This window comes from Triturus cristatus, chromosome 6 (genome assembly GCF_964204655.1).
Source record: "Triturus cristatus chromosome 6, aTriCri1.1, whole genome shotgun sequence".
Lineage (NCBI taxonomy): Eukaryota > Metazoa > Chordata > Amphibia > Caudata > Salamandridae > Triturus > Triturus cristatus.
The window spans coordinates 1,541,945,769-1,541,971,774 of NC_140589.1; the positions used below are offsets into that span (position 1 = coordinate 1,541,945,769).

The following is a 26,006-nucleotide window of genomic DNA, read 5'->3' on the forward strand; positions in this document are numbered from 1 at the left end:
AGGAATCTCCACGGTAGGTGACATTATAGACAAAGGTACTCTGAAAAGCTTCACCGCCTTAAAGACTGAATACACACTTCAAGCACCCCAGTTCCTTAAATATACCCAGTTAAGACATACATGGCGAGCGGAGAATATAGATGGGACAAACCTGCCTGAATATGCTCCTATAGAGGGCGCCTGCTGCAAGAACAACATACACTCAAGGCAGTGTCGATCATATACAAAACCCTTAATAATAATGCGCCGGATAGGTTAGGCAAACTTAGGACTAAATGGGAAAAAGACCTGGGTACCATGGAGGACGTAGATTGGGAGGCAGTCCTGATGCACCGTAGAGAAGTCGCAATTAAGTCACAATTGAGTCTTATCCAGTATAAAATCCTCCACGGGGTCTATTATGACAGGGCCAGATTACACGATTGAACGAGCCATAAACCTGACTTGCCGTACAGGATCTGGGGAACTTCTATCACACAATATGGGACTGTTCGAATATACAGACATACTGGAAAGTGATCATAGGAGAACTTAATGAAGTAATGAAGACGAACATTCCCCTAGAGCCGAAATTTATACTACTAGGGATCCCGAATGACAGACATAGATAGACCACAATTGACACTCAGCACGCTAGGCCTAGTAGTGGCAAAAAGGGACACAGCACTGGAGAGACATGATCATGCAGACATTACGTGAATGACGAACGGGAATGAATAGATATATGGCAGCTGAAAGGGTCACATACAAGACCAGAGGCTGTCCGAAAAAATTCCACAACATATGGGATAGCTGGAGGAAGTGTTGCGAATTGGGCACGGTGGGTGACACAAACTAGATGCTCCGCAAGTCGAACAGAACAAGTACCCCCACAACATCCATCCAGGTACAAAGCGACGCTCTGAAAAAGGAGACACAGATGCCACACTAAAGGTTTGGGATAAGGGTGAAGCAATATTGGAAAGTTCTAGATGTATTTAACCAAACAATATGCTATGAATTACATGTAAAAAGAATCCCTTGAAGAGGGCACTGTTCGAGAATGTACAACAGCAGTTGTGTTTTGTTACTGTTTGAAGGAAAACCAATAAAGATATTCCCCCCCCCAAAAATTGTGTTTTCTACTTTCTACCATTGAATCTCTCTGTGTACGTTCTTCAGGATAACCACTAAATATTTCCAGTCCCACGTTGATTTTGAGCATTGGCTCTGGAACCATTCCGGTACTGGTAACATACAGAATCTGGCAAACTGAATTATTGAGCTGCATGAGCCCATCATACCCACCCATTTAATCACTCTTCTCCCAATCAGAGACTGTCCCTTTTAGTCAAGGTGATTTTGCTCTATCATGTTGGTTTTTCCCGAGTTCAGTGTTTCCCTAAGAATACCTTCTCCCTTATGGGACCTGGAGATGATTTCTCTAAATTAAGGAAGAACCATAGTTTGTGTAACGTTTGCATGCTTTTTTTTTTTGGGCATTGCGAGTTCACCTTTACCAGACAGTATTCTAGGAATGGGTATACATGCATCCTCTACCTTCTCAAGTGAGCTGCCAACACTGAAACACCCTTATTATTACCCTTGGTTCTCATTTTATCCCAAATAGAAGCACTTTGAATTGATAATGTGAAGTGTTTAACACAAACTGGAGTTATTTTCTGTGCTTGCCATTCACCAGGATATGGAAATTGGTGTTCTTGAGGGCTATGGTTGCCACGTAGTTCCCTTTCTTTACGAGTAGGATGACTTCTTAAAACAGTGTGGTCCTCTTGAATTTCTGTGTCTGATGCTAAAATGACTATATTAAAGTGTATGTGCTGGAATGTATCTTTAACAGAGACGCATCTTGCTTATGAAGATTGTTATTTACATAAACAACTGGGCTATAACACCATAATACCTCTCAGTCTGTCTCTATACGGGGTGGGGGGTTTGTTGTTTTAGCAGTTAAGAATTGAGAGATTAAAGTATTGAAAAAGGCTACTGATCCGAGGAGATGATGGACGATTGCGCAGCTGGTAATATATGTCCAACATTTTTTGTCTGTGCGATTTATGGGCTGAACGTGGATAAACCTGGGATGTTTGATATGCTCAACCTTGACTTGCTGGACTGGTCCAGGGAGATGCTATTAATGGGCGATTATAATTGTGTGATAGCATTGACTGTTCCAATCATCATGCTTCTCCACGCATGGCTAGAAGTAGGGCATCTATCCAGGAACTTGCCTGCTTGCATGGGCTGACAGATATGTGGAGGGCATTGAATCCTGCTACCGCGGTTACTTTTTTCTCATCCCTACATATGCATCATTTGAGGATTGACATGGTATTTGCTAAACGGCATCTGGTACAACATGCTGAAATGGAGGCTTGTCCTAAAATTACCTCTGATCACAATACCATATTATTGTCAATTAAAATTTCTGCGGTAAGGGGGGGGGAACGGGGTCAGTTTTTGTTTCCTCAACACTTTTTTACTATCCCGGACTACAGTAAACTCATAGCAGGTTCTCTCACAGAATTTCTGGTTGTCAATATAGGTACAGCTTCGCCGATAGTGGTGGTGTAGGATACAATTAAAGTTTATATTAGGGGTGTTACAGTGCAGTTTATCTTTAGCAAAAGCATGCTAAATATGGCTAGACATCTTGGCCAGGCAGTTTCACAACTGGAAGAAGGATAAACCATTTGAAGATATTAGATCATACCAACCCACCTCTTTGATTATCGCGGACACTAAAATTTTTGCTAAAATCCTAGCGATTCGGCTTGCCACCCTCCTCAAAGGTTTAGTCTCACAACAACAACACTGTTTCATTCCTGGCAGAGACACCACAAGCCAGATTAACACAGCAATTGCTTCTTTTGTTGTGGCAGAAAGATCAAGGAAAAAGCTGGATATGATATTATTGGACACCGAGAAGGCTTTTTTTTGTAGATGGGTGCAGTCTTTATATATGATCCCATGTGCCAAGCTTGTCTGGGATTTCCTCGCTACCTTTTAAGATTCAGTGGGGCACCCAGCAGGGGTACCCACTTTCCCCTCTTTTGTTCGCTCTTTACCTCCAACCTTATTTGCAATCATTGCTGACAATATACGGAATTTGGCATTTGGTCTCTGCAGACTGCAAACTCAAAGTCAGTGCTTATGCTGACGATGTCCCTATATATTCGACCAATCCATCTGATGCCATTAAAATGCGTGATTGAAGAGGAGACCGGTTTGGTACATACTCTGGCTATAAATTAAATGTAGCCAAACTCAGATGTTGAATTTCAGGCCAGCTGTCCCAATTACTAGGGTAGTTCCCTTGGCTACTTACAAGAGTATTAAACTGAGTGAAGCAAACACAAGGAGATGATGGACGGCGAGCTGAAACTTTCACTCAGATTGATAACATCTTTAAGCTAAATTGTGAGCCCCGTTGCAATCAGTTGTCTCCAAGTTGAGGTCTTGGAATAGGCTTCAGATAAGTATCATTGGTCACTGCAAGGGTGGAGGTCGTGGGATGTGTGTTGAAGTTGTTGATTTGGAAAACAATAAAAAACGTTTCAACAAAAAAAATCATTGGTCACTGCAATATCATACAAATTATTATACTGCCAAAATTCTTGTACTTATTTCAGGCAATCCCACTCAGGGTCTTAAATTCGTTTTCCAAACAGCCTGAAGGAGCTATTTGGGGATATAAGAAGGCCCCACGAGCTCTTCGATCTTAGGTTTATATTTTTTTGTTTGACTCTTTTTTTTATTATTGGCATTGTGTTTACAAATAATATATTACAAAAACAATAACACAGAACCCAATATGTTCATAATAAAGAAAAACAAATGGGACAAACCCTACACCCCTGTCCCCTCCTTTTCCCCCCGTTCTCCCTCCCGAAACTCAGCCTATGTACTGCAGCCACCCTGTCCCTCGCACACCCCGAAGGGCAATAGGATATAGCGTTGTCATATTCGAGCTAAGTTCTGCCGGTACCATGGTCATTTGATGTATATGGAATGGATTCTTGTGGGGCCTCTAGGAGCCTCAACAGGCGCAGATACTTGGGGGGACTTCGATCTTTAAAGCATCTGTACAGGCAGGGGGAGTTGCAGTAACCAGATTTTAAGTTGTATTACTGGACAGAGTTTGCCGGCCGACTTCACAATTTTCTTACATTAATCGAACCAGACCTGTCAATACTGGGATATCGACAGGGGGAGTTGCAGTAACCAGATTTTAAGTTGTATTACTGGGCAGAGTTTGCCGGCCGACTTCACAATTTTCTTACATTAATCGAACCAGACCTGTCAATACTGGGATATCGACTAGCATTAGGGTCTGGTTGTAGGCTTTGTTTCTACAGATTAGGGCACCCCAATTACTATAAGCGGGTTAGATTTAAGTTCATCAAGGTTGTCATTTATATTTTCTCTAGCTTTAATACATTGCAATATACCATTATGGCACAACCCGGCATTCCCAAATGCATTTCATGACACTATCTGCAGGGCTTGATCCCGATTAGGGGTGGAAGCAGTAGGGCAGTTGTATGATCTGAATGGATTTCATTAGTTTGCTGTGCTGCAAGCCTCTTACGATATTCCCCAAATGTATTTGTTAAATACATGCAGATAAGGAATTACTTTTAACTAGATGCAAGGCTCCTATTGATTTGGTAGGCTCTAATATCATGACATGCATGTATAACGATAGTAGGAATTCCTTAATTAGCACAATTTATCTTGGATTCTGCGAGCACAGGACGGACGATGGCCCACTTCCAGCTGCTAAGTGAAAATGCTATCCTGTGAGATAGTAAAAACAGTTGATGGACAGAATGCAGAACAATGTCATACATTCACCCAAGTACAGAGATCTGGGCCCAAATCCATTGTTTTTTTGCTCACCATGCCGTTCCAGTTTAAACCCAGCTATATGCAAATCAGTCTTGACCCTGTGCCTCATGGGAACAGTCCAGCCCGAACTGCCAAGCCAGGTCCTCCCTGGACTGGAACCAAGCATCCTAGAACCGGTTTCGGGGTTTCACCCCTCTTCAGCTAGGATAGCTTGATTCCAGTGGCATGTAGAGTACGGGACCCACGTCTGGGCATACCCTTCCCACTCGGGGTGACAAATGCAAAAACAACAGTTGGACAGAATGCAGAACAATGTCATACATTCACCCCAGTACAGAGATCTGGGCATAAATTCATCGTTTTTTTGCTCACCATGCCGTTCCAGTTTAAACTCAGCCATATGCAAATCAGTCTTGACCCTGTGCCTCATGGGAACAGTCCAGCCTGAACTGCCAGGCCAGGTCCTCCCTGGACTGGAAAACAAGCATTCTGGGACCGTTTTTTGGGTTTTACCCCTCATCAGCCCGGTTAGCTTGACTCGAGTGGCATGGAGAGCACGGGACCCACATCTGGGCATACCCGTCCCACTCAGGGTGACAAATGCAAAAAGAACAATTGATGGATAGAATGTTGAACAATGTCACTAGTAGCATTTGATTTATAGGCCCTGGGCACACACAGTGCACTGTACTAGGGCTTTACTAGTAAATCAAATATGCCAATCATGGAAAACCAATCATAACACAATTTACAATAGGAACACATACACTTTAGCAGTGATTGGCAGTTAAAAACAAATTGCGCAGAGTTACTAAAACAGCAAAAGCGAAGTTCAGCATAGCATCAAAACAGGAGGTTAGAAAGCAAAAAGAGAGAAGAAATGCGCCAAAAGATGCCAGGCTTAACACCTCCCCAACTGTTTGCTTTTACTTTTTTTGGTTTTGTTATACATGTATTGACCGATTTCTGTGTCTTGAAGAACCAGTTTAAGAATCTGAGATTGGTGATTGACCTCAGTGTCAAGTCATGTTATGTTTAGGAATCAAAACGTATCAGCCGTACTGACACCATGAGATAACATACTGGTCCTGACTCACACGAGGGCTGTAATGTCATGCTACCACTCTTCCTGTCCCCCCCCCGGCCCCAATATATTCATGTTAACTTCTTTTTCTTTTGTTACAGTATATGATGTATGCTTGTTTTTCCATGATAGGGTATATGTAATTTTGTATTCTCAGCGATAAGGTGTCTGGATCCAATGCTGTGTTTTGTTCCACTATGTAAAAATCACCACAAATTATTGAAAAAGAAAAGGAATCAAGAAGTGTGCACAGTACACACCCTGGTTGCGTTCATATTTTGGTATCTCCTCCATCACTCCTTTTTGTTGGAGGTATTTTTTTTTCAGTTGCAATAGTAATTCTTTTTGTTTGCCAGCCGTTTTCTTCAGTTTGACATTTGGAGGTATAGCTCCAAATTCTCTTCAGTATCCATGCTTTCTAATGTTTGTGACGATTTTTCTCCATCCCGGAAGAAACCTCCTATTCTCTCCTCGAGAAATGTTATATACTGTGGGCCCATTATGTGAGAGTCATTTTGAAGCTGGGCCGATCCTCTATGGGTATGTCCTTTCCCTCGTCTCAAAAGGGCTCTGTGTTGTGGGATATTGCCACTGCATGATCTTGCTCTGCCCACTGATTGATGGAGTAAAAGGGTTCTGTTGGGTTGAAACCCCCCACATTGGTCTTTACAGGGTAGTGCTACTAAAATGAAGGGTGCATATCACATTAGCGGTCTCATCTTTTTTTCATTTATTGGTGTCATCTGCCACCGCTCAAAAAAGGATTTCTCCGCTAAACGGCACATTAATTATAGATGCCTCCATATCCTGTTTAAACTCCGAGATACTTAGTGAGATGTGCTTTCTTGTGGTGGAACCTGTTCAAATCTGTATGTCAGCCATGTCGCCTGCATCAAAGGCAGATTAAAGACAGGTGTTAGCTATCGTCTTTACTCTTGCATAATAGTTTTTGCTCTTGTATCAATCTGGAATGTGTTCTATAAGTTCCTTTATTTCCCCACAGTGCTGATGTCCATACCTGTTCAACTAGGTACTGAAGTTTGCTCTCTGTAATTTTGTGGTGGCTGATCTTTCCCATTTCACTCTCACCATTTCTATTCTTTGACTTTTTTCACCTTGTGGTAGGCCAGAAGATGTAGAGACTGTGACGGCATATGCTGTGGCACTAGTCTTTGTCTATGTAGGGTAATTTGTGGAGTTCCTATACGTTTTCTCCATCCTGGGAGTGACGGGCTTAGAAAAGATTGGTTCTCCGAATGCCTCCCTTCCCTGTTCTAGCATGCTTGATAACATAGGGAGAAATTGATTCTTTTGGGAAGGGAGTAGTCTCTCTAGCAGGATACATGCTTCTGTTTGTTCCTCAGCAAATTCTACACCACCTGTGTTACCTGCCCGTTTAATAACAATTATACAAGGATATGCTGGAAGTTTTGTTCTCGAAAGCTAAGGGTCTAGCCTTCCTCTGGTGAGTCTGTGTCAAGATCCTTCCAGCCCTCTTCTGTTTACACCGATGGCTGTAGCATACCATGCGCATATTGTTCTTCCACTTCGTAGAATGATTACTGCTCTTCCGGTTCTGGTGTTGACGGATGCTCTCACTTTTCCTATTCCCCTTCCAGGGTCCTACTGTCGCCTTTTTCTGCTCTGATTCTACACCCCTTAAGAGAGTCGTTAAATTATTTTTACTTCTGGTTTAAGGGATGCTATTTTGGCTTCAAGTCGATGTTTTTTTCTATTTCAAATGCCCATTTTTCAGCATCGTGAGTCAGGAAGTCTTCCTCATCTGGCTCATACTCTCCTTCTAATTTGACACCTTATCCTTTTTCTGATCTCGATCCCCTCTCATAACAGAGTCAGAGTTCGGTTTGCCCCCAACTGTATTCTTTGTGCTTCAATCTGTGGGGCTCTTTGTATTTTGTTTTCCTTTCGATTACTAAGGTTTCAGCGTCAAAGGGTTTTTTGGGTAATTTTAAGCCTGAGGATTTCGGCTCATTCTTGCTCTGTGACCCAGAGGCATTGTGGCATAATGCTTTTGTATTATGGGTCTTCAGTTGCATTTTTCTGGATGTTTTCCCTCTCAAGGTCAACATAGGAGTTGATATTAGCCCCAGCTCCCTAAACCACTTCAGTCTTTTTGAGCGTTTCCTCATTGTTCAACAGTCACAATTCCCAGAGGGAGTGCTGTTTGGCATGAAAGTGCATCATAGTAAAGTGTCTCCACCTCTGTTTCTCCCTAACTATAAGAACCCCCTGGGAGGAACCCCCTGCAAGTCTTACAACCTTTGGACTATGATACTTGGGCAGGCAGAGCTTACATAGTTGGTGTTTGTCCTTTTGAGCAAGTTTGTGGTGGTACTTAGGGCAAAACCTAAAGGCGTTTTTCCACCACTCAAAAGCTTCCCATGCCCCAGTCATACAATCGCTGACCCACAAAGTCAAAATGAAAAAAACTTTCGTTGTCTTTCTCTGTATTTTTCCGTTTCCCTTAGTGCCTGCTGTATATCTCTGAGTTTTCAACCATTTCTTGCCATTTATCTCGATGTTAACTCAGCATCATCTCCACTTCCTCTGTGATCTGACCTGGAACTTTGGACTGTGCAACAGAACCCAATGAGACAGAAAAGAAAACAGAGACCACACACACTGTTGGCATACATCATAGGTGGATGGCTGTACCAACCCACGAGTCGACACAAGCAAAAAAAAAAAAAGAAGGGAAAAAAGGGCAATTCCAGACCGAAGCACTAGTGAATAGAACAAAGCACAGCATATGAATCAAGAAAAGATTCACACCCAAGCTTAGGCAATCATCTTTGCTCAAATACGCCATGTCCTTTACTTTGGTTCACTTCCGCCCCTCCATTTTTTTAAGGGTTAACAAAAGATAAATACACTTTTTATGACAAAGAGTTTATATTGGGTGAATTTATGTCACAAATAGATATTTCAAATATTAATAAAGTTTAAAATATATATTTTTTTGACAGTCTCACATCCGTTTTAAAAAGAAAAACTGGTATCCTTGTGGCTTTATTTAGTAAAGTCACTCACAGAAGTGTAATGGAGATGTTGCAGTTGGTTACTAAATCAGTTGCGTTTTACGTTCCATCTTTAGCACTACAACTACTGTTGATAGCATTCTGAAAATAATCCATGATTAAGTTAGCTGATAGTGAAGTGCTAGTGAGCCAATTTTCGAAAGTAGAATACAAAGTTAAGAGGTTCGGTCTATTTGACTTTTTGTTTTTTCCGTGCTTGGAACTGTTCAGTTTTATTTTTCACAGATTTTATTAACATAGATAAAGCTGGATCCAGGGTGTTTTTCACAGAGGCTTGCTGCTTCTTTCCTTCTTCTATTACTTTGTTTGGTTTCTTTAGGATCTCCGTATGATTTGCTTGTTCCTGTTCTCTTCGTCGAGCTTTCTCCTCTAAGACTTTTTCCATGGCTTTGGTTTTCTTGAAATTGGGGTCAGATGGATCCACATTAAACAGATGAGAAGTATACATAGCTTGAAACCTGGAATCTCCAGTGTTGATCTAATAATGGGAACAACACATATTAGATAATCAATTAAATCAATACTTCTGAAATAAAAAAAATAAGTAATTTTTAGACAGTTGAATCTGAATATATAATTTTATTTTTTACAGCATGGAAGGAGGATTTAACCTGAAAGGGTCTGTTGATCTTTTGATGATATGTAAACTATTCATGTTTCCTTGGGCTCTTATGAATGCCAAGCCAGTAAGGGCAAACCTATAATTTACAAATGTTTGATTTACATACGTCTTTCATTTTTTTTATCACACTACTCCCTCAAAGCCATTTTATTATCCAAGGTATTAACGTCTTCTGCTGGAGTGGTTGCGTTTGTGAAAAAATGCAACAAAAACAGTATGATTGCTAAGCTAGTCCAATATACCTTTCAGGAAAAAAGAAGAGTGAGTAACTAGTGTCACTTTAATGCAGCAGAATTCTATTTGCTAGGTCCTTCGGCATACACCGTTTGAATCGGACTTGCCCTTTTAGCGGAGGATAAAACTATGAGCTACGCTAGAGGCCCAGACCTATGCATGAGTTTAAATGTGCCCGCAATTTGTACAAAATTATAAAGGCCGACCAAAAAGTAAATGCCTTTCAGGAAATCTTTAATCACTGGGATGGTGAAAGAAACCGGTCTTTTTTATTTTTAACAACGATTTACAATGAGATCCACTTTACATGGAATTAAGTTAACCCAATCAATATATATCTAAGAAACATTCAAAAAAACAAAACATTTTAAAACACAGCATTTTAATTAATGGATTAAATACAAAATGCATGGAATCTTTTGATGAGCGCACTCAGTATTTCAAAAACAGTGGTTCCAATAAACATCGATGATTATGGTGCAGTAAGAGATATCCAAAAAGAACATGCTCTAAGGTTTGTCTGGAGACCAAGCAGATATTACACAATCTAAGTTCCAGGGACATGACCAACCATGCTCCTTTAATAGTATTTAATGGCAAAATATTTAATCAAAACAATTAAAAACAAAAAAGAACAAAATGTCAATAAATAAACAAATTAACAAATGCTATGCCCCAAGTTCCACTTTAAATATGGTTGAGGATGGGCCCCAAAGCATGTAGATACTATTATCTCAATCCTTATTTTTTCCCTTCATGAGAGCATTTCTTGATCCCTTCAGACAATCCAGATGATAGGTTTTAAAAAGTTCATAAGTGTAAAACTAGACATTGTCGTAAACTCAACCCTGATCAGATTAAAGTGCTTTGTTAAAATTCCTAAGCAAGGAGTTGGTGGGCCTACCTTGGCGGAGCGCTTCTAAGATAATTATTTTTGCTAAGCAAAAGCCTGTGGCCCCATCGGAGGACAGCAGCCAGCTCCTTAACAGAGATGCTCAGGAGCCCCATTTCTAAGCATAGGGCTTTAACCGGCGCAAGGGTATTTAAATTACAACTTCTACGAAGTATTTTCCCCTTCATTTAATGTCGAAAGTTGCAATATCTCAAATCCATAATTTCAATTGCATAAAGTAAAAGGTGAGGGGATTTTTACATTACACACTGAAAGCAAATGGAAAACAAAACTGTGACCAACAGCCCTATAAATTGTAATTAGTGTCATGGCATGTGCCATCACTTTCCCAGAAAAGTGAGAAATGTGATCATAACATATTCCAATTCCAGGGTTCCTAGCCACCACTTAAAATTTCTCAGTTTTCTAACTCCTTTAACAATTAAGGTCATCACTTTTCTCTTATTGATATTAATCTTTAAATAGTGGCCAACAGCAAACCTCTGCAGGCAATCCAACCGACTCTGAAGCCCTTCAGGCGTCCGGTCCAAAATCACAATATCATTTGCATAAAGCAATTAAGATATTTTTCAATGATCTAGCTTGGGGGCATCCCCTCCGAGTTAGTCAATACCATTGGCAAATCATAACTATCATTAAAACAACAGAGGGGCTAACAATCAGCCTTGTTTAAGACCGTTGTTAGTCATTATTTTAGGTGATAACCCACAGTCCCCTCTGAGCAGTACCTGGAACCAGGTAAGGGAATAAGGTGTGGGGGTAAGGTTCAGCAGGTGGTCAGACATTTTTAGATTTCTGAGCTTCTGCCATAGAGTTAGACGTTGTCTACATGGTCAAAAACCGTGGAGAAGTCAATATAAGTGGAGCAGACCGGCATATTACGTAGCACCACATACTTCAATTGAAGGACTGATATTCTCTAAGGTAGAACTGTTTTTTATGCGTCAGAGCACAACACAATTATTTGTCACATGTGTAACACATTAGACAATTCCTTTAGTTGTGACTAATTTATCACATAACTTTACGTAACCATCACCACTATAGTCGTGAATTACCATTGAATTTAATAATAACTGTAAAACCTAAGTAAAAAGCAGAACAACATATTTAAAAAAAATAGAAAGAAAGAGACATACCACACCCTCCCCTGGCAGCAGTGGCAACATCACTGTTCATTATGTGGCAGTCAGGGAACTGGGAAACCTAGTATGAAGCTTATGAGAGAGGGCTATTGGAGAGTTTCTACGTTGGATACAGGTGAATTGTGAGTAGGTGGTGTTGTAGTTACAATTTCGTTATCACTTTGTGCTATCATTGCGGACACCCATGTTAGCATTTGTCACCATTCTATCAAGTCACTCTGCGCATTCTCATCCATTCGTACCGCTCTAAGGTGACATTCCTCTGCACTCCCCACTCCCCACTCTCGTATATCATCCTTCCATTTATCCAACCTGGGGGGTGCTGGATGGAACCATTGAATCCCAATCCGTCGTTTTGCCAGGACCAAACCCAGCAAGGCAAATGTATATTGTATCCGTGTCCCTTTCTTCGGCGTTGGAAGTATACCTAATATACATGGTTTTATAGAGGTTTCTATTTGCATCTCTGTTGCTATATGAAGGCATTGCATCACCCGCTCCCAGGACACTCACAAGCGCATACAGCTCCAGGTCATTTGTAAAACTGTGGCGGAACCAGTACCGCATCGCGGACAAGAGGGGATTATTCCCGGGACAATTCACGCACAACGCTGTGGAGTTAGATAAGTGTGAAGCAAATAATGGAACTAGCTGAACTTAAATCTTGCGTTACTTGTTGCTTCAGCCACCTGTGGCAGAGCTTTTTTCCACTCGCCATCAGTCAATGGAATAGGTAGATCCTCATCCCATTTTCCCCTGATTACCGATAGGCTAGCCCCACGGGCCTCTTTCAGAGCCTTGTATATACGAGATAAGACCTCTACTGGAGCCTGGATCCAGCAGCGTCATCAGCGTGCCCGACTCCCGTGGTTCTTCCGGAAACGTGGTCCACACCTCCCGAACCGTGAGTGAAATCTTCGCATATTGCAGAAAATGCCCACCTGGGTTTTGGAACCAGTCTTGCGCCTCGTCAAAGGGTTCAGTTTTGGTATAGATCTGCTGTTTCACACCCCCCCTCATGCCACCCTGATATATCCATGTGCGACTAAATGTTCTGGAATCCCTGAAGCCACTGGAGTGGTAGCGCGTTGGCATACGGTGCCGTGCGGAAAACCAGTACGACTGCCGGCTCCCAAGCCTCAGTCACCTGTTGTATTATATGGGGGCAATCTGTGGGAACCCTTGCACCCATCATAAGGAATCTCTGTAGGTGCATTCCATCCTTCCAGTTTCCAATAGTTCTGTCTCCACCGTACGGTCCTCCATGCACCACTGCACTGTGTACTGTAGCAATCCTGCTATATGACAATCTGAGATCAGGCAGTCCAAGGCCCCTGGTGTCCATATCCAGCTTGAGCGTCTCCAGCTTGGCTCTACTCCGGCCTCCCACCCACACTAGCGAGATTAAGAGACCATTTAATGTATGAAACGTGGACTTTGGGATTCTGCAGAATGAATTCTGCAGAACATCGAGGCTGCGGAGCAGCAGCACCATCTTCAATACCGCCACTCTCCCCATAACCGACAGTGGCAGTTTGTTCCAGAATTGTATCGAGGCCCGCAATCCCGTGAGAACTCTTCCCATGTTAAGCTCGAACTGTCTCTGGCCGATGGGCCACCTGGATGACCAGATATCGGAAGTGGTCACATTCCCAGTCAAACCCACATCAGGAAGGTCCTGGAGAGTCATCCGCGCAAGTGCTGCCAGGGGAATAATATTGTTTTCTGACAGTTAATTTGAAGGCCGGAGGCCACTTTAAAGAAGTAGAGGAGCACATTGTCCGCATGAATGAAAACCAAATGAGTACAGCCATCTACCATTATCCCCATGGCGCAATATCCCTCCTCCATCTCACTGCCAAGGGCTTCATCGCTAATGCGAAAAGCAGCAGGGATAGCATCCCTGCCGTGTACCTCTCTCTATCAATATATTCTCTGACACCTGTCCCCCCATTCTGCACTCTGGCTCTCGGTTGGTGATACAGTAATTTGATCCATGCATCATATTCACTGCCGAACCCCATTCTCCTCAACACCTCCCAGAGATATTCCCACTGCAGCGTATCAAAGGCTTTTTCGATATCCAGGACGACAACTGTCGCCCTGAGTTTGCTGTCGGCCACAGAGTGTAGGACGTGCGATAATCGCCGTAGGTTTATGTGCGTTCCCCTCCCCGGTATAAACCGCACTGATCCTCATGTACCAGAGAAGTCACAACTCTTCGTAATCTCATGGCTAGTACCTTAGCCAACAATTTGGCATCGGCTCCCAACATGGACAAGAGCCTATATGCGGCCGGATCCTCTGGGTTCCCGCCGGCTTGGGCACAATAATAATCTGTGCACCTCTCATAGATGGAGGCGGACATCCAGCCTCTTTGGCCTCCTCTAACATGTCCAATAAACGTGGGAGCAAAACCTTGGCATATGTCTGATAGAATTCAACAGGGATTCCATCCGGGCCTGGCGATTTACAACGAGCCGTACTCCGTAGTGCCTCCTGCAGTTCCTCTAAATGGAGTGCTGCCTCCAGTTCCTCCCCTTGTCCGTCCATGAGTCGCGGGAGTGGGACATCCGCTCCCTCCCTGTGGTTTCACGATAAATGCCAGCTAAATGGTTGAATAGCACTGTATTGACACCGACCTGTGTAGTAACCATAGCTCCACCAGGGCCACGGAGGGCCAATATCAATGGAGGTGGGTGCGCTCGCTTTAACAGCCACACCAACAGCCTTCCAGACCTATCGCCCTCTCTATGTAATAATTGCCTATATTCCCTATGGACTAGACAATCCAGTCTATCCCAGACCTCCCCGATTAGGTGCTGTATCTGCAGGAGCAAGTCCCAATGTCAGTTCAACCGCAGCTTCTGATAGCTCCAGTCGCTTTCTGGTGCCACCCACTCTAGACAGACAATCCCCCCTTGAATGCATCCCACTCTGTGCTCGTAGCCTCGGTGGTCGACAAATTTGTTGCAAAATAACCTGCTACTAACTCTCTGAGTTCCTCTCTAAAGACCGCATCACGTAGTGTGGCTGGCAGCAATCACCATAGTGGGACTCTCGGCCTGCGCCTCTTGGGCCCCCATTCCAGTAATATCGGAGCATGGTCTGACAAAATTCGTCCCAACACCTCTGTTTTCCCCACTGCACCACACATCTCACGGGAAAGCAAGAAGCAATCAAGTATGCTATATACTGCGCAAGCTGGCTTATAGCAAGTGTAAGTCTGTTCCTCTAGATGTGTTTCGCGTCAGACATCTACGCATTGAAGCCTACCTATCACTTCCCTCAGGGCATTTGTCATGTTCAGTTTAGTGTGATGTTTCAGTGGGCGCCTATCCAGTGACCCATCAGTACACAATTAAAATCACCAGCACAGATTAGTGGTATCTCAATGTATGGGAGACGGAGATTCTCCATAGTATTAAAAAATTCGCCATCATCCGTATTTGGGGCATAAACATTCACCAGGCACACTTCTACACCATCAAAGTCCCCATGCACTATCACAGATCTGCCTTCCACGTCCGCCTAATATTTACGTAGTTTGAACAGAACCTGTGGGGCTATCCATATGGCCACTCCCCAGGCATAAGTAGAGAAAGTAGATACAAACAGCTACCCCCTCCATTTTTTGTGAAGTTTCTGTGACTCCGTGTCTAGGAGGTGTGTCTCCTGTAACATAGCCATCTGGGCGCTCCGCCGTCTCAGGTATGTTTGTACTCTATAACGCTTCACAAATGAGTTTATCCCTCTCACGTTCCATTTTATGATTTTATACCCTCCCATTTCCACAAGTAGGTGATAGCCCAATCCATTGTATGTGCAACCCACTCATCGCCACCATCGCTGCCAGGGAGTCCCAGAACCTGAACAATTAGAACAACACTCCCACCGGGTAGACACTGTATTAACAAAACTTGCATCCCCATGTGATCCCCTGTCCCAACGCCCTCCACTGAAACAGTGTTAACGGGCGATCTTTAGCAGTTCTATCATGACACATGCATAACAAAAATAATAACACACAAGCACTCCTCAAAACTTCCATATCTCTCGTTCTACCAACAGTCGTCCAATATGTCTCTACTGTCAGGTCGGGGAACAGCGTACCGTACGGACTCGCAATGCGTCCACCAACTACGCCCACCTCAACCTCAGTCATCACACACTCTGACACATACCACTATCATCCCTACCCACACATACTCCCCCCTCCATGCAGCGTCGAACCAGACAGGTCAGCAGCCGAGCATGGAGATTCTGCCTCGGGGGACACGTAATTCACTGCAACTGTCCTCCCCTGTATCAGGAGGTGTCGTTATTTGCGAAGATTGGGCTCAGATGGGTAGGATTTTGCAGGATCTTACAAGGGTGGACCGTGCAGTTCTTTGGGCAGCGTCCGCTCCGGTCGCCATCTTGGACACGGCCCTCAAGGTAGAACTGTACGGTCTATACCTAGCCTGCTCCACCAGTATGGTACTATTAGCATCCACCCAATCTTGAAGATGATCTAATAAAAGGCTCTTAGAAAAACCTTTCCCTATTGAATCAAGGAGAATTATTAGCCTGTAGTTAATAGGAAGGGCTGGAAAGCCCTTCTTATGAACTGGTAAAATGATACTACCCCTCCATGAAGATGGAATTGATCTATGTTGGTAACAATAATTAAAGAGAGCTGCCAAATAACCTGACAAGAGGTCTGCTTCCAGTTTTATGATAGTGATCGGGATTTGGTCAAGGCCCCTAGCAAAGGAAGATCTTGCTTGAAGTATAATCTACTTAATCTGGGCTTTTGAAAAGCTAATTCAATCTCCTGTTTCAGAAGAGGTAACCGCAGAAGGAGGTACATCTTCATCAAGGGGATGATTAACGGAGTGGAGGTTCGAAATATAAGATGCCCATTCATTACTTGAGATTGGACTAATTTTGAGCCTAATACTACACCCAGTTGATGGGTTGATTATGTGCCAGAACCTTCTACAATATTTATTAATGGCAGGTTCCCATAGCTCAATTCAGATCTTATCAACCTGCTGTTTTTTTGTGGTTGCTTTCCATCTTGAGTGCCTTCATTTTAATCATTTTATCACCTTCCATCTACCCCTAGCAAAAAAAAGGAATCTTCACCTTTGGAATTTGTTTTATTAATTTATTAAGAATAAGTTCCTTGTGGGCAACTTGTAGGGGTTAGCTATTTATAGGAAAGGGCCCTTGAGTAGAAGAGTTCTCCACCGCCAGGGCCTGCATATCCTTCTCGAAGGTAGCCACCGAGATTACCTCACGATCCGGGTTAAGTTGGAAGGTATTTTAAATATATCTTTTAGGTTTTCTTAATTTGCGGTATTCCAATGGATTTTTCCGTTTGCTATGTTAAGGTGCATTGTATCGCCCTTAAGAAACCAAAGCAAGGACTCATCCAGAGATAACTTGATGTTAAAAAAAATACTGTGATCGCTCCACAAAGAGTCCAATATCTCAAAGTTAGATTGGAAACTGAACATGGGGAAAGAGGTAAGGATACAGTTAATTAGTGAAGTCTTCTTCCTGCTCTAGTACGTAAAGTGGCATGGATGCCATTGAAAAATCTTCCATTTGCAATTATATATAACCATGATACCTACATGCACCTAAGGGAACAAGGGTCTCTTATCTACTCTAGAGGATAGGGAGGAGAGTACTTAGTATGTTTAGAGCATTCTCCATAACCGTATCAGAGAACATACTGACAGCGTAATTGGACATTTTTGCATTAAATCCCCTATTATTAAATTAGCAATAATCTCTCTATGTACAATTTGAATAATGAAGTGAATGAAAAAGCTAATAATGGAGCCCAAAGATGAACAGAGAGGGAGATAAAGATTAACAAGTAAATACTGAACAAACTTTGGACCCTCCGTGCCCCTGCAAATAAATAGTAAACATTGTAAAGGGTTTTAAGTATGACTAAAGGATTTATATGACTAAAAATAATCTGTGCTAAGGAAAATAGCAATTCTTTCACTAGCATGGCCTTTCCTTACTTTTCTAGCAGGATAGTTAATTACACAATATTTTCACAATCAAAGGGACTCCCGCACCACGTCTCCTGAAAACAAATAATATCTGCACATAAAGTGCCTAGAGAACTGAGCGGGTGAATCATTCGGCTAAGTTCCAAGAAAGATCTTTAAAATCCATGCTAAAATAACTTCGACTGGTTGTGCTTATATATAAAGTTGTAATTAAGGGTACCAGCTAACCACTTAGACAACTCATCTTTAGCATGGACGCTGGAGGGGACACTTCTAGGTCCCTGTAGAGTAACAATTCTACCTTTTTGCTCCCAACTGTGATATGAGTTAACTTTGCATTAGTTAAAAATTCCTCTTTTTGGGTCCAATCATTTTCCTAAAGAGCAATATCATAATTACCCATAGTTATACCAAGTCTAGACGATATCCTATCTGGGTAGAAGGGGAAAACATCTATGTCCTTACTATAAAATACAATAACAATTTTCTGAAATCAAGTTTACGATAGCCTTGGAATTAAAAGTAACCCTAGATATCTTCAGACTTACAGAATTCAATATTTGAACTGATACAATATCATTGGTCCTTATCATCCTTATTTCCGACAGACATGTTAGTTACAAAGAGTGATTCAAATAGGCGATTGAATCGAACAGCACAAGAAAATCAAGGATCAAAGTTTTGGATGATCAGTATCCAAAACAGCGTGAGGTGGGTTTAAAGATAATTTACTGCTGTAATGACAACGGGGCATGCTCAAGGTGAAGACATCGACTGGACCATCCAAGGCCTTAGTAATCCTTAGATGGGCAGGCGGTCGGATTCCATTGTCCAATGGTGACTCAAGATGAGCAGTCACCCACAGTGAAGGAGATTGAGGGTGATCCGGGGCCTTCATAGTCTGTTTTTGTACCTACTCTTGGGCGCCACTGGTCGATGCAAAGGCTTGAAGAGTAGTCCCCTTTGATGGAGGAAATTTAAGTTGACCAATAGGACAAGCAGGATCTACAGAACCATCTAGGTGATTTACTTCTAAGGAAACTTTAAGATCAAATCTTACTTTCCTTGATCGCTTTTTACAGATCCTGCGATGTCTTCTCTTAACACTTTTTTTCTTGCCCTTTATAGAAGGAATAGAATCACATGTGGTACCAGTGTTACGGAAAGATTGCTTTTTTTCTGGTTTAAAACAGGGCAGGAAGCTTGAGGGGTGCTTAGGGGGGCACCACTAGACCTCCATTGAGTATCATCACAAAGCTTAAATAACTCCTCTAAAGAGAAGGGTGACATACCCTGAAACCGGTCCCAGGATGCTTGTTTCCGGTCCAGGGAGGACCAGGCCTGGCAGTTCGGTCTGGACTGTTCCCATGGGGCACAGGGTCAAGACTCATTTGCATATGGCTGGGTCCAAACTGGGGTGGCGTAGTGGGCAAAAGAACTATGGATTTAACCCAGATCTTTCAACTGGGGGAGAATGTTTGCATTGTCAGCATTCCGTCCATCATTTGTTTGCTGTAACAGGTTATGCAAGAAGCCTGCAGCCTATTGCTACACTGCACTTCAGAAGCCTCCTGGAGCCTATTGTCATCTGTCTGTGTTAGAGGATCAGGACCGCGGGAAGTTCCAGCATATGTCCTCGCTCCACTCCGCTTGCAGCTCTGTTGCCACTTGCTCTTCCTACCGGAGCTCCGGATCCGCAACACCCTCCTATGGGGCACACTAGTCCTCTAATGGGAGAGAAAAACCTGTTTGAAAAACACATTTATGATAGACCGTGACAGTGACCAAATGTACCTCTATAGTGAAAACTGAGGACCAGATGTAGCCTAGTTCAGAACGTAAGGTAGTGATGCAACTTATTTTCATGTTCTATCCAAATGGCAGATTCCAAACCTCTTCCACATGAGTATAGGCAGCCTTGAGGGAGGGCACTTTGCCTCCTTTGGGATGTTCATGAGGCTGGGAACTAGACTGCGATTACTTTAGTGCAGAAACTCAAGAGTAAGGTGATTAAGTTCAGCAATGAAAGCCTATGGTTCAAGAGCATGTCTAACATAATGAGCAGTTGATCTGACCAGAATGGAAGCCTCCTGTTCAGTTTTTGGAACACAAGGGAGTCTGTCCAACACAACTGGTATGGCCAGTCAAGATCAACAAGAATCACTCACAACGGTTTTGGGGAAGAGAGGAACCACAGGAAAAGCATCAGCATGGTTCCAATGTATGAACAACATCACAGCCTTGCGGTTGGGGGTCAGTATGCCTGGATGCAAAGTCTCTTCATCTTGCAATATTTGCGGTGCAAACTAGGTAGAAATTTGGTATTCATCACCCACAGAAGATGCCTTCAAGCACCTTTGTCATTCAGTACTCATTCCTACTCTTCTATGACCTGCCTGATGTGTATGTCTACCTGGGTGTTTTGAAGGGCTGGCAGATGATAGCCAGGACTTGATGACTGAGCGAGAAGCCATTGCCACATCTGTTGAGACTCCCTAAAGAGACTTCTGGATCTCATTCTTCCCTTTTTCGTTCAAATAACAGATTGTTGTAGCATTGTCTATCTGTTCTTTATTTGACTCATTGCCTTGGACTTTCGGCCCTGACATATAAGCAATAGAGACCGCCCTCAAAAAATCTTTAATGATTTCCTCTGGTGTGATTCGAACGGCAGGGAACCACTTTACCAGGTTTTCCCTTTGTTGACATTAAGTTAATGATTATGGAGCAACCACAGATAGAGCTAGCTTGTCATTATAGGCCCTGTTCTCTGGCACTGCTGATACTCTAGATAATCCTGCTTATGTCAATTGTAGAATCTGACATGCAGAACTAGGAATATACACAATACATTGGAGCACAGAAAGGGGAAATCTGTCTGGCTTTTAGATTAGATGTTGCTTGACATCCATGACAATTCTAAAGAAGAATGTATGCCTTTTGAAGCACACACGTTTGTGATCCTTGTGTCAAGAACGACCCCAAGTACTGAATGAGATGAACTGAAGTCGTAGGAAAGTTCTAGTTTATCTAGAGGATCAGATGGCGAATGATTGTGGATGTTATTGTTTTTGGTTAAGCAGATGTGGACTCATTTTGGGGTTACATCCTTTTCTTCATCCCTGAATGCATCCAGGCATTGATGGATTGAATTTTGAAGTAAAGTTTGAAGTTGATCAGTGTTCAATCTTCAATGGTGAATGATGCCTTAATTCAAAACACAATAAAGCCCAGGGAAAATATCAGGTCTAACTGATCAGAGGGCTATGGTTTCTGTTTTTCAAGGATGAAAGCCCTCCCCCACCCATTTCATCGATCATTACAGGCATATATTAAATGCACACAATAGGACATTTGCATAACCATAATTTGCCTTCAGGAGGAGTCACAACTTAAGTGCCTTCCTCGTACACACCAGACCTAAATGGACATCATCAAACCACAATCCTGTACAACCATCACAACGGGATCTCCCTAGGATCAAGGGACATGGATGTGGCACTAGCAGGGTGCATCAATTCACTGAAAAAACGGCCAGCCTTGATTTAGGACTCTACACACCATGGATTCCGAACATGTTCACCAACTGCTAAAGTACAGGCATCATCTATACGATCTATTGCCATCGGGGAGGAACGGGAGCAGTCACCTTGGAACCACTTGGGAAACTTTCCTTGAGGCAGGTTTGACAACAGGGGTTTCCCCTCCCATGGGGCAAGTAGCTTTGGTACTTAGGGCTTGAATTTAGAAGCCATCTAATTGTGGAGAGTGACACTGATCACGCCCACACAGTGGTATTCTCTTGCCACCAGTTGGTAAGAACGGAGCCCCCACTCTCTATATATTTCGGTCCTGATGAATGCCCTGGACCCACCTGGGCCAACACGGCAGAAACATGTCAACCTCTCACATAACGGTTAGAGGACATTAACTCCCCCACATACCGTCATCGGATTTTAACATCATATAGTTACCTTTCACATTAAAAAACACAACTAGGATAACTATAATGATTTTTAACCACACTCACTTGTACATGGGCCCCCACTTAGTTTAGGAGTGCATACCTGTCGTCAGGTGTATGCCGGCCCTCTATCAAACCAAGGTTTTAGAGGGTGAGGACTGGTCAATGATGAAGCATGACACCAGGTGGTGTGTGAGACCAGTCCGTTACATTTTGTGAGATGTCTCCACTCACAATATAACCCAAACCTCACAGTGGTCACTACCTTAGGAGCAGCTTTTTGTTGTTAACATCAAAGATTTATATCTCACAGTGAACAGTCTCTATACATTTCTAGTTGGTCTCCAACCCCTTCTCACATAGGTGAGGGAGACAGTGATACAACAGATGTCATGGTAAGACAAAACGTGCTTAAACTTTTATTGGCATAGAGGGAGGCTAAGCGTGAGTCTGTGCTTGTTTGAGTGCTCACTTTACCATACACGTGTTATTTACATGACATTTTTTAAGAATAGAAAGCAATATATGTACAGTACGTTGTCTCAAATCTCTTGTCATACCTTACGTTTTGTTTTAATAGGTGCTCCTATGATGTAAAGTGTATTCCACCTTTGGACTTACAAGCACAGTGGCAGCATGTCCCTATAACTTCCATTGACATTTAATGATGGTTGTGCTAATAATTTATGCACAACAATACAAAACAGGTCTGGTACTGAAGAAAGAGTTCAGAACCTATTTAGGGCTATTTTAAGAGCTGTAACATATCGACCTATTAGGGCGAGAAGAATGCTTACCTTTGCCTCCTGTTTTTAATCCTACTACACACTGGATACGAATAAAGTCATTAGACTACCAGTAGGTAGATTTAGTTTTCCTCCTTCCTCTGTATCACACATATCTCACACCAGGAATCTTGTACATCCTGTACACATAAAGAGCCCCTCCTATTTTTTGATGGTTGTAGTGCATATTGGTAGAATCCTGCTACCAATGCGTGAAGATGGGCCCATTGATTAAGTATGCCATCTCTGGGTTGGTGAAGGCTTTCACCCTTAAAAAGAAACACAAACCACAGTACTCTGATCAGATAGGCTTGAGATTTCTTAACTTAGTTTCCCTCAGAACTATCCCCTAGGAGATCGTGTTTATGTGAATTATTATTGGGCAGGGCATGCCCAGCCTTGTATCCTTCTCTTGCCCTATAATGATATTCGGCATGATGTCTTAATGTCAATGCTTGACAACATGGCTCAGTTCTATGGTTGAGGGAGATCTCAAAAGTAATTGAAGACTAACCATCAAACAGGTCAGTGGCGAGACTCAATGTCTAAAATTTAATATTCAAAGGCTGCAGAAATAATCGGTTGGTGCAGTTTCTGTTGGAGAACTTTGTGTGTGTCAGAGGGAATTCTAACAACAATAATCTCTCCTGGCACTTTGGTTTGGTAGGACCTCAGGGATAAAGTTTTTATACTTTTTCCAGAACTACTAGTTTAGCACTCAGGCTTCCTTCCCCCATGTCCTCCTATTCTATGGCAACTCCTGGCACATGGTATAATCCGGAAAGGTGTGAGAATCTGGAGGACAATCCATACTAAAGTTGTGTGAGTCCTTTAAAATTTATTCCAACAACATTTAGACTATGGGCCAAAGACAGATTGTATAGAGATTGAAAAGTAAGCTGGAGAGAGACACCTTTCTATTAAAAAGTGACTAATAATTTATAAAAAAACTCAGTTTTCAGAGAAAGGTAACGGTAGCCCGACACTCTTAGACATCTAATGAATTCAATATTTTTGCAGGGAAAGATCTGTAAAACTGGCAAAGTAGTACTCAGCAATCTTTGCTTAGAAGTGCAGAAAAATGAAATGCCTTACTGGCAGTGCTATGCATTCTGGAATGTGGGAGCTGAAAAAACCTTAAAGGAGCAGTGTCAAAACTCAAATATGCTGAATGTAACTCCACTAGGCACTATTGCCTGTCTTTTACTTAAAAGGACAAAATACAGAAAATGTCTATTGTAGGCACGTCTGCACTATAAAATAATGTCAATAAAGGAACATTATTGACAAATGTCAAAGAAATTCCAATGAAGGGAGAATATTACTATTCAATTTAGCGCTATGAATGGTGATTATAATGAACTTGAGCTGACTTTACGTATTCTCGAAGTTCAGAAACTTAAACATTGTGCATCAACTCCTTATAATAATATTCAGTTACCTTAAAATGGAAGATTATTTTTCTGAATCTACAATTTCCAAATATTTTTTTCAGATGTTTAGAGTGCGGCTAGCGCAATGAATTACTATCATGCAACTGAATGTAAAAATACAGGCTTTTTATGGGGCAAGTAGATTCGTTTTGAAACAAACAAAGAATGAACTCTGCAGATTAAATAGATGAAATTCGCACTTCAACACCAGCTTTTTTAATCTCCCATGATGACACAGCAATGCATCGTCGGTGTTGTGTCTGGTCAAAGGAACAAGACCGTATGACAATATCAACCCTGTCCTCACGAAACTCTACTGACTTCCCCTGATGCCAAAATAAAATAAAAATTGCAAGCACACTTTAAAAAAACCCTAAAAGGAATTCACAAGTTTCCTTAAACGGGCAGTGCCTTAATTAAAGCAACACAAGAACTTCATTCTACTTTCCTTTATATACTGTCTGCTATTTATGAAGGTCAGCAATTCCACCAAAATCAACTGTTTATGTATTGTATTGGGGCATTCATGTAGCGCTTACTACTCTTATGTGGGGCAAGGAAGCACTTGCCTATATGGGTCATACGCAACACTGTGTAGGGTGTGTGGCTGGAAAGATGTAGTCTTTATTTTGATCCTACGCAGGAAGTGTTCCATGTCATTCGTGATGACCACGAGGTAAGGTTATTGTGTTATGGGACGCAGTGCATAGCAGTGTGGTTTCAGCTGCTTCATGTTTTTTCTACAACTAACAGATCTCTTGATCAGTGGAGGGCTCTCGTAGGTAACTCAAGTTCAACATCAAGCCGAGTATTCATCAAATGTTTGAGTGTCTACATCAAAGGGTAGGCAAAAAAGAATCCACTTGCACTACATAATTCTGTTGCAGTGTACCACATCTTTTACATACAAATGAGACAAATGCATGCACATTGGAGAAAAGAGGGTTGTGTGATTTTTACCTGGAAATCATCCTCCAGCAATTCTTTCTTTTTCATCAGCTTTTTCTTCTTTTTCTTGCTCAGATTTTGTTGCTCTACAATTTTCTCATAGTTGAAATGCTTCCTATTATCCTCATCATCGTCCATCATAAGCAGGGCAATTTCAGCCTGTAATAAAACAAATGTATCAATCTAACACATCTCCATGCAGGAAGGACTGTTCCTTTCACCACACTGTTCATAAGAATTATTATCAAGCACGCTCTGCAAAATTATGCATAACATGTCTAGTTCCACGATTTGGACAACAGCTGAGATAACAGTACATTTTAAATAGTGCAGAACACAATACTTAAATTAGTGAGCATCAAAAATACTGAAAGGCATCTGCTAAAGTGCTTCCTAAAGAAAATCCCATCATAGCACACTACAAAAAACATATTATCCAGTCTGAATAATCGCATTCCATCTTGTAGGTGAGATTTAAGTGAGCTAAGTTTTTGTACAGTGTTAAAATGCAATTCTTTTTATTTTTTGAAACCCTTAAACTGAGGTTCTTCTGCCTTTTTGTGACCTTTTAAGTGGTGCATCTGCATCCACTGAAACCTTAGCTCCTAGTCAAACAGGAAATAGTTGTTTCTTAATAACTTACAGCATTGGTTTTATGGAGCACTGTCCAGGTTACGCTTTTGGGAACCTCACCAAACAAGACTTAATTCATTTGGCGCATGTTTGGGTTAGAGATAACTTGGAAAAGTGCAGAAATATTATTCTCGTTTGAGCCTTACGACCAATTTCCATCATTTTGGAAGGGTGCTTTTGGTGCAAGTAATTGTATATGTACATCAAAACGATGTAATTTGCATGCACACGAAAGAAGAGAAAAGACAAGAAGGTGAGTGAATTTCCCTTCTCCCTTTCACCCTCCCCACCTCACCCTATCCAATCCCCACCCCACCC

At 42.1% G+C, this 26,006-nt stretch overlaps 1 protein-coding gene across 3 annotated transcripts in view; it reads right to left on the reverse strand.

The window, feature by feature from the left end:
* Nucleotides 1-8,829: 8,829 nt before the first annotated feature.
* Nucleotides 8,830-26,006, reverse strand: part of ESF1 (ESF1 nucleolar pre-rRNA processing protein) — a 387,155-nt gene continuing 369,978 nt past the window's right edge. For all 3 annotated transcript variants that reach the window (XM_085612700.1, XM_085612701.1, XM_085612699.1), the window contains exons 13-14: nucleotides 25,068-25,214; nucleotides 8,830-9,472 (exon numbers count right to left, since the gene is read on the reverse strand). In XM_085612700.1, the coding sequence (XP_085468826.1) occupies nucleotides 9,164-9,472; nucleotides 25,068-25,214 (456 nt within the window). In that variant the 3' untranslated portion in view covers nucleotides 8,830-9,163. The remainder of the gene's footprint in view (nucleotides 9,473-25,067; nucleotides 25,215-26,006) is intronic.